General features: G+C 51.9%; 1 protein-coding gene across 4 annotated transcripts in view; it reads left to right on the forward strand.

The window, feature by feature from the left end:
• The window catches only part of SRGAP3 (SLIT-ROBO Rho GTPase activating protein 3), a 247180-nt gene extending 238744 nt beyond the window's left edge, over nucleotides 1–8436 (forward strand). For 3 of the 4 annotated variants that reach the window (XM_086366585.1, XM_086366586.1, XM_086366589.1), the window contains 3 exons: nucleotides 676–825; nucleotides 2899–3226; nucleotides 6868–8436. In XM_086366585.1, the coding sequence (XP_086222711.1) occupies nucleotides 676–825; nucleotides 2899–3226; nucleotides 6868–7281 (892 nt within the window). In that variant the 3' untranslated portion in view covers nucleotides 7282–8436. The remainder of the gene's footprint in view (nucleotides 1–675; nucleotides 826–2898; nucleotides 3227–6867) is intronic. The other variant, XM_086366587.1, reaches the window with a different exon arrangement.
• Nucleotides 8437–9582: the final 1146 nt, after the last annotated feature.

Below are 9582 nucleotides of genomic sequence, written 5' to 3' on the forward strand. Positions count from 1 at the left end.
GGAAAAGCTTTGACGGTTCCTGTATATGCTTCCTCCAAGTTCCAGTCCTGCTCAGGTTGAACTGATTTACCAGGCTGCAGGCTGGGCCTCAAAGGGAGGGGGCCAAAAGCATACATCTTGATGGCAGAGCAGACCATCTGGAGCCCGAGAACAGTCCAGGTCAGGCAAACAACGGAAGAACCCTAGGCGGCCCTCTGACGTCCCCAGGCCTCTGAGGACAAGGACAGGAAGGACAGAGGAAGGGAGAGCGAATAGGGGCGTGGACAGAGCACCCCAACAAGCTTCAGCCCCTTCACATTTGTCCAAAGCCAAGGGTGGGGGAGGGATGGGAATGCCTTCCTTTTCCCTGGCTGAACCCCAAGCTGCTGCTCCCCGAGCCACATGAGACTCAGTGCTCAGGGCTTGGCTTGCAGGCCCACTCCCCCATTTTTCCTCCACACCTTCCAGCGTTCAGCTTGTCCCAGCCCAGAACAGCTTGGAGAGACCAGGTTTAGTCCCCGGGGGCGGCGGAGGGGGGAGCAAGTAGGGGAGCGTGGTGCCCCAGAGCGCCTCTTGCTGGGGAAGCGGCAGCGGCGCAACCACAAGCTGTGGGTGTGGATCCAGCCCCACAGGTCTCAATACATCCGGGTTGTTGGGTGCGAAGCCCACCCAGCTCACATCTGTTCTTCTCCCCAGGGACGATGCCTTCTCTGACAGCCTGAGCCAAAAGGCCGACAGCGAGGCCAGCAGTGGGCCGCTGCTGGACGACAAGGCCTCTTCCAAAAACGACCTGCAGTCCCCCACGGAGCACATCTCGGATTACGGCTTTGGGGGGGTGATGGGCCGGTAGGAAACTCGGGTTCATTCTTTCCTGCTCATGCAGTGCCCATCCGGGCCTGATTCGGGAGAGAGAAGGGCAAGGGAGGGAGGGGTCTGATTCGGGAGAGAGAAGGGCAAGGGAGGGAGGCTGTCGTGGCCCCTTGTTTCCCATAGGATGTGACGCTGGGCACGCCTGCTGGGCTGGCTGGAACTGGCCTCCAATGGCAGGTAGCAAAGCAATCCAGCTTGGGACAAAGGTGGAGAAAGAGGAAAGACTTATACAGGCAACCAATCCTTTTTACTTAAAATACTAAAAACACGGGGGAGGGAGAGTTAAAAATTGGCAAGTACTTTTCCTCTCTCTCCAGTTCTTAAACCTCCTCCCTACTTTCTGTTGAAAACCTAAGTTGTTATATTTTAAAATGTAAAGCTCTCTTACTCACTGAAGCGCACCACGTAAGTAGAAGTCTCACACACATTGCGTGGGGGGAAATTGACACTCGGCTCCACCCACATATTTGGTGGGAATGTGTTTGCCAATTTCTTCACTCCCGTGTGGGCAGGGCTATCACATGACCTTTCTGCCAGGTAAGGAGCTGGGCTCCTCACTCTGTCTACAGGTAGAGTGCAAAGCACTTGGTGGTTTAAAAAATAAATAAGGAAAAGAGGAGAAAAGGAAAGCTGGCAGTTTCTCACTGCTTTCTTAATCAGATTCTCAAAATGTCATAGTCTCTGTTTTTGGTGGAGAGGTCATGGGATCAACCCACACGCTAGGTGCTTGCAGACAGAGCCAGAGAAATCAGCTGCAATAGGAACCTAGGTTTACGAATTTATTTCAGCAGAAGTCCCAGTACCTCTCTTCAGCGAACTCTGTTCAGTTAGGGTGTAGATAATCAGCAGATAGAATCAGGGGAAGTGTATGGTTGGGGTAGGTGGATGATAGAGTTGAGGTCCCTTGACATCTAGGGGGGCCGTACCTTCTCCTGCCTCAATTTCCCTCTCCCTCTGTCCTTCCTTGTCTGCCTTTCTCGTCTCCTTTCTCTCCTAGTACTCTTCCACTCCGACACCAATGCTTTGGTCCTGTTGGGGTGACCACAGGCAATGCTTAGCTTGGCTGGTGGCACAGGGTGAAAAGCACTGCTGACTGCATTGAGCTTGGTCCCCGTCACAACCCATCCCCGTAGTCCGTCCTTCCTCCCCACCCCCTCACCCCTCCCAGCCTTCCTCTCCTCACCAGTGCCTTCAGGTCTTTGCTGACCTCCCTAGGCTGGAGCAGAATCCCCAGTGGGTAGAACCGCTTCAGAGTGGTCTCCTACCCACTGAACCTCCCTTGAAGCTGGGTGAGGAATATTAGACCCATGTAACGGATAAATAAAGTGGGTCTGAAAGAAGTCGCTGGAAAGTCAGTGACAGAGACAAGACAAGAATCTGCCTTCCAGAGAGATACTTTAGGCCCCTTTTCTCTCTGCCACACCCTCCCTGAAGGGTGAAAGGTATCCAAATGTGTAAAAGGCATTCCAGTGATACAGGTTTTTCTCTTAATGCTTGGAAATGTTCAAGGTCTGGAAAGCCTCATGGAAAACAGCCCTTTGGGGGGATTGGGGGAGGGTGACAACACTGGGCCATGTTGAGTTCCCAGGGGGCCCTACTGTGCTTGCAGGGAGCTGGTGACTTGTGGTACAGTCAAGCCTCAATGCCTCAAACCAATCAGAAGCCCTCTGGAATCATGGAGACACCTAAACCGCTTAAAAACATATCATGAACCCAACTAACCATGAGCAAAGTGTTCCCAGGTTGCAATCCTCCTGGCCCTGACTTAACATATAGACGAGATTCGCTGTGTAATTAGCACCACTGACTGCAGCTTAGAAGCAGGAGGCCCGATTCCTTTGTGTGTGCAGGTTAAATCTGCTGGCCTGAGTTCTGTGCTCGGATGGTTCTTCACTGCAGAATCGCCATGTCCGGCTGAATGAGGCTTTACTATACCCACTCCCTAGACTAGTGTGTAGCATGTCTGGACTCTGGGGGATTGGCTGAGCCATGTGACGCCAGCCAGGGTTGACCTCTGCCCCATGCCCCTGCCCCCTGGCTCCTTTGCAGAGTGCGGTTACGATCTGACGGAGCAGCCATCCCCAGGCGCCGAAGTGGGGGCGACACACACAGCCCACCCCGGGGCCTGGGCCCCAGCATAGACACACCGCCCCGGGCCGCCGCCTGCCCCAGCAGCCCCCACAAAATCCCCCTCACCCGGGGAAGGATCGAGAGCCCCGAGAAGCGGAGGATGGCGACGTTCGGGAGCGCCGGCAGCATCAACTACCCCGACAAGAAGGCGCTCTCCGAAGGGCACAGCATGCGGTCGACGTGCGGCTCCACCAGGCACAGCAGCCTGGGGGACCACAAGTCCCTGGAGGCCGAGGCCCTGGCAGAAGTAAGGGCCAGCAGGAAGCAGGCGCACCAGCTGACACCCCCAGAGGGGTAGGGGTGGGCCCCTGCAGACTGGGGAGTCACTTCGCCCTTCACACCAGGTCAGGCTGAGCTAGGACACAGGATAGATAGTGAGCTGGCTTCCTGTCCCCCTGCTGGCCTCCCCCTTGGAGCGGAAGCTAGATGGGTGTAGCTCCTGGCTAGGGCTCCTGTAGAGACTCAAGGCCCCAGTGTCCAGGCTGGAGGTGGGATTCCCAGATAGGGGATGTGGTAGTGGCAGGTATCTCCATAAGATGGCAAGATTGTGCTAGTCATGTTTTCATTTGTTCATCTTTTCATTCATTCCCTAATTCATTTGTTCATTTATATATTGGTGAATACTTATGGAGCATCTGTTGTGCTCAATCACTGGCTGGCACTGAGAAAATAATAATGACCTAAAGTGGACCCAGGTCCTGCCCACATGGAGCTTAGGGTTTAGAGAAGAGAGGGATGGCAACCACCAACACACACAGCTGTGAAAATGGCAAATAGGTCAGGAGTCTTGAAGGAGTGGAACTCTGTGTTCCGAGAGCCTAAAATGTGCGGATTGCTTGAAGGCAGTGAGAGATGTCTCTGGGGAGGACAGTACCAATATCCAAAGGGTAGGCAGGACGAAATAGCTGAAGCTGGAAGCAGAAAATGTTCCATGGTCTTCCAAAGTGCTTAGAGTTTTATGTTTTGTTAGATAACTTCTTAAAAATTTGGATGAGAAACCTGTGTGATTTTTACATTTGCCAAAGAAAGCACAACAAATTCATTTAAGAAATTGTTACCAAACAGTTTGTTTGAATTGTTTAATGATTTGCATAACTACTTTCATGTGTTTTTGACAGTTTTATCATAGTTCAAGTTTCCACTTTTCTCCCTGGAATCTGGCTGGCAGCCCATTATGTATCCCCTTCCTAATGTTTTCTCCCTGTTAAGAAAAGAGGGACAATCAGAATCTTTGGGGTGGTGAGGATTCTATTGCGAAGAGCGGGGTTGGGGACCTTGAAACACCCATCCAAGGTGGGAAGGTCTCATTTAGGACAAAGTGAAAAGTGATCATTCCCTGCCCCCATGCCCTGCCACTGTCCACGCTTCCTGGCACCTCTCTGCAGCTCCACTTTGAGATCATGGCATCACGTCTCAGACTAACACCAGGCTTGTGCCTAAACACCTCAGCTGATCTTTTTCTAAGCTTGCTGTCTTTCTGGCTCACACTCTGCAAGGGTGGAGTGGTGGGGATGGTAGGGATGGTGATAGAGGGGCGATAATTATATTTTACTTCTTAGTTTTGCCTTTTGGCGCTGCTGGAGTAGAGCAGACTGAGCAGTGATATCAGTGGAGGACTTAATTTAAGCAGCCTGGGGCGTGGAAGGTGGCCATTTGTCTCTGCAGGGGTGGGAGGTAGCAAAAGTAGGGACGGGACTGCCTTCTCTCCTGTCATGCAGGACCCCACCTGCCCCCACCACCACTAATCCTTGTGGATAAAGGCACAAACAGTGTCTTCTAAAAGTAGACAGTGTTGTGGGCAAAGGATGAAGTATCCTGGCGAAGCATATATGCTAATATTGTGTTTGGTGTTAAGTTGCTTCAGTTGTGTCCCATTCTTTGCGACCCTATGGACTGTAGCCCTCCAGGCTCCCCTGTTCATGGGATTCTCCAGGCAAGAATACTGGAATCGGTTGCCATTTTCTTCTCCAGGGGATCTTCCTGACCCAGGGATTGAACCCGTATCACTTTACATCTCCTGCATTGGCAGGTGGGTTCTTTGCTGCTAGTGCCACCTGGGAAGCCCACAGGCTAATGTTGGCTGTTAGCCAGTGGTCTCTTCACAAAGCCAAATGATAGGCTGGGACGGATTGGAGCCTGGTATGGGGGCCCAGCAGGCAAGAGCCACCTGAGGACGGGGAGGAAAGAAGGGTGGGGAAGGGGCTAGCGGGGACACCTCCAGACACCAGCCCTATCAGTCTAACCACACTTTGCATTTTTTTTTTTTTCCAGAGTTGCCCCAGGGTGGAAAAGCTAGTTAGTGTGTCTCAGTAGTGTGTGGAGCCAGTGGGGCCAGCATCTTCCATTACCGGCTCTAAGCACTGTCCCTCATTGTCCCCTTGGTGGCCCAGCTCAGCCTGAGCGGAGGCATCCCTGGGAAACCCCACAGGAGCCGAGGACCCTGGCTGGGGGAGAGCAGAGGTCACTGTCGGGCAGTTCACACACATCACCACGTCAGCTGTCTCCTCCGTCTTCACTGCCAGTGGGGGGCTTTCAGCTCAGGGACCAGGTGTGGTGCAGAGTGACTGAGCCTTGCCCGAGGTTGCCCAGCGGCAGTGGTAAAGCAGTCTTTCTCCTCCCAACCCCGGGCTTTGTATCCTGGCCCAGAGCTCCGGGGGTTAAATGCTGCAGTCCAGCTCCAGCGCCCCTCCTGGAATGCTGAGCCCCAGGCCAACCCTCTGAGCTGTCAGAATCGCTTTGAGTGTCATTCAAAGTGCTCTAGTACTGATGAGCTCTTCAATGTCTCAGTATCCACAGGAACTGCAGAGGCAGATGAGGATTTTTGTTGCCTTTCAAATTTCTCATTTTTTTCTAAAAAAAAAAAACCATTATAATAGAAGAAAGTAACAGTCCCATCACCCTGGGGTGAGCATAGTGAATGTTCTAATATATAACCGCTGAACACTTTTCCTATGGACAAAGGAGAGATATTAACAGATTTGTTAATATTAATGCTTAGGTGCATGAACTCTGGAGTCAGACTGCTATGCTGGTAAGTAGTTGTGTGACCTTGGACAAGTTAACCAGTCTGAGTTTCCAGTTTCTTATGTGTGAAGTGAGCATAATGGTAGTTCCTGTAAGTATGGATAAGTATGAGGATTAAATGAATTATTAGGGAGGGGACTTACACTGGCGCTCTGTGTTACTTCCATATTATTTGGGAAGTACTATGTATCAGGTGCCATGCCATGCTCTTCAAAGGGACCATATCATTTGGGGCTTTCCTAGTAGCTCAGATGGTAAAGAATCCGTCTGCAGTACCGGAGATCTGGGTTCAATCCCTGGGTCAGGAAGATGCCCTGGAGAAGGGAATGGTTACCTGCTCCAGTATTCTTGCCTAGAGACTGCCATGGACAGAGGAGCCTAGCGGGCTACAGCCCATGGGGCTGCAAAGAGTCGAACACAACTGAGTGACTTAACACTTTCAACTTTCAACACTATGTACCAGGTGCCATGCCATGCTCTTCAAAGGGGCCATATCATTTCATACTCATCAACTCCCTGAGTTCAGTATTATACTTAACCTACAAACGAGAATTCTGAGACTGAGAGAGGTAAGGTAACTTGCCCAGGGTCACACAACAAGGAAGCCGCAGAGTCAGAATTTGAACACGTCTGTCTGACTGTGGAGCCTGCCTCTGTGAGATCTACAATGCTCATATTGAAATTGAAAGGGAAAATGCTCTTTTTCCCTTATGGTTATAAGACACCCTGGGACTGATTCTCCTGCCCAGCCAGTGAGATTGGTGGGGAAGCCTCCCTAAGGAACCCGCAAGTTGGTCAGCGCCCTGGAAGGGTTAGTCCCCAGGCTTCCAGCTCTGTGCCAACCAGAGCTCTCTTTGTCCCCAGGACATTGAGAAGACCATGAGTACGGCTCTGCACGAGCTTCGAGAGCTGGAGAGGCAGAACACGGTCAAGCAGGCGCCAGATGTGGTGCTGGACACCCTGGAGCCCCTGAAGAACCCGCCAGGCCCCATCAGCTCGGAACCGGCCAGTCCCCTGCACACCATAGTTATCCGCGACCCCGACGCCGCCATGCGCCGCAGCAGCAGCAGCTCCACCGAGATGATGACCACCTTCAAGCCAGCCCTGTCCGCCCGCTTGGCCGGCGCCCAGCTGCGCCCGCCCCCCATGCGGCCGGTGCGACCCGTGGTCCAGCATCGGTCCAGCAGCAGCAGCAGCTCGGGAGTAGGCAGCCCAGCCGTGACGCCCACCGAGAAGATGTTCCCCAACAGCTCGGCTGACAAGTCGGGCACCATGTGACCTGCGGGATGGCGGGCACCGCCCTGGCCCGCTGCGGCCCGCCGTGGCCAAGGGTGGCCTCAGTGACTTCCGCGTCCTCCCAGGGCTCCTGGCTTTGTCGGGCAGGAACCAGAAGGTCAGCCTGGGAGCAGGTCTGTGCGGAGCTGAGTCCCAGGTCGAGCCGCAGCGCGCCTTCAGTCACATGGACCCGCCCGCTTCCCTCCCGCGTACACACAGACACCCGAGCAAGCGGTGAGGAGCGGTACCCCGGCTGGAGCGATTCCCGAGATCACGGCCCGTGTTAAATGGCTTCGCCCACTTATCGTCACTGGAAAATTCTTCTCTCGACATTCTCTCTACATGCATATATACGTGTATATGTATGCGTGTGCATATGTACACGTATGTATGAATGTATGTGTCTGTAGGTGTGTGTATATATATATATATTTATGCATCTATATACATATACTAGATCTGGACACACATACAAAATGTATATAGGATCTCCTTTTTCTTTTTATGAAACTTAGATTTACCTCAGACCCATGCCACCAAACATCTCCCGCTGAGTTATTTGGTGGGATTTGCAGGGACTTTTCTGGGAGAATTTAAAGGCCCACAGTAACTGCGAATGAAGCAATATACCACTAACCTGCAGAAAAACAAAACCAGTCTCCCACTGTCTCCAGAAGTCGTGGCCTTCCAGAACAGTCTGCCCCTAAAGGAAGTGTGGGGCAGGCGGCACCCTGGGCAGGCTGCTCCCACTGGTGGGGACCACTTCACAGAGCCCCCTCCCCATCCACGCCCCAGAGACCCTGCCTTTCCACCCGGAGGCCAAGACCAATTGCACCCTCAAAAGCATGGAGGACGTTGGCAAGAAGAGCCCTGACCTCAGCGGCCTGTGTTCGTTAGTAGAAGAGGGGATGGTGAGAGCCTGAGCCCCATCGTAGCACAGTATTATGTGTGGTTGGGAAAAAGGAAAAAAACAAAAAAACCAAACACAGTGGTGTGGAACACTTCAAAACCTAGAAACGCTGTAGGAACAATTCTGTGGTAACTATAGAGATTTAACTTATACCATTTTCAAAATATTTAATTTTTTCTTTTCCTCTTTCTACTAATTATACTGTGTCAGATTCTGGAACTAAACAGGCAAGGAGAGTTTGAGTCCCATCGTTTTTTAATTTGAAATCAGGCCGTGATGCGCTCTGGCTGTTGGCCTTTTGCATGAAGCACACAGGGCTGTAAGTACGCAGCTCAGACCAGGCCTGGGGAGGGAGTCCTTGTCACCTGCCATCCAAGAGAATGCTTCGGTGGAGTTTATCCAGTGAAATAGCTGCCTCCTCCCCCTTCCCTTCCCTTTCACCCACCTCCTCCAGCGCATTTAACAAAATTGAAAATATGGGGAAAGAATTGGGTGGGGGGGGGGCGTGTCACCTCATTGAGCCTCAGTTTCCTGCTCCATAAAATGTGAGCAAGCAAACCGTGCAACCTAGGAAGCACTGTACCAACACGACTGCTCTTTTCATGGTCATCAGTAAGGTGAAAACCACCTAGCACCTTCCTTTTGAAACCACCTAATGGCATTTGAGAAGTAGGCAGTGGAATTTTCCTACCAGCTTCATAAAAGTCATGAAGCACAATCCTGCAGATAAGTCACCTCTTGACATTCCATCATTACCATGTCAGCCCATTGGATTAAGTTTTGCCCTCTCCTCTGGTCCCCAGAGAGGGAGTCATATGAAGCCACATTTACCTGGGTGTGTAGGGATGGTGAGCCACACTGCCTTGCCTGAAGAACTGGCCTTGAGAGTAGGGAGGAATAAGGACTCAAAAAAAGAATGCCAGGGAGAGGCCAGTGACAAATTCGACCTTCTTTGTTTTGCCTAGAGTTGGAAAGAGCCTCAGACCGAGCTAGGAGCCCTCTGCTATTTAGCATATAAAGCAATCCCCCCTCCCCCCACTGCATTACAGTTTAGGGAAGGAAACAAGGCCTTAGGATGGCTACGACTTGCCCAAGATTTAATAGATGGCTGAGGGTGCGGCTGGGTCTGGCTCCTAAAGCCATTTATTTGCAAGGATTCTGTGATGTCCAGCCAGGACAAGAGACTTCTCATTTCTACCCCAGAGAGACTCCCAGACCTTAAATACAGTGGCTTCCTGTGCAAAGTATCACATTCTCTGCCATGACTACCAGATGAAACATGAAAATTTGAGTTGACAGATCTGTTGCCTGATATACATAACACCAGTCAGGTCATGTGGGTTTTCCTCTGAATTGACTGACTTACTGAATTTAGGCCTGCCTTTCACTGAATC

This window comes from Bos grunniens, chromosome 22 (genome assembly GCF_055505025.1).
Source record: "Bos grunniens cultivar Pamir isolate PY7600 chromosome 22, Bosgru_T2T1.0, whole genome shotgun sequence".
NCBI lineage: Eukaryota > Metazoa > Chordata > Mammalia > Artiodactyla > Bovidae > Bos > Bos grunniens.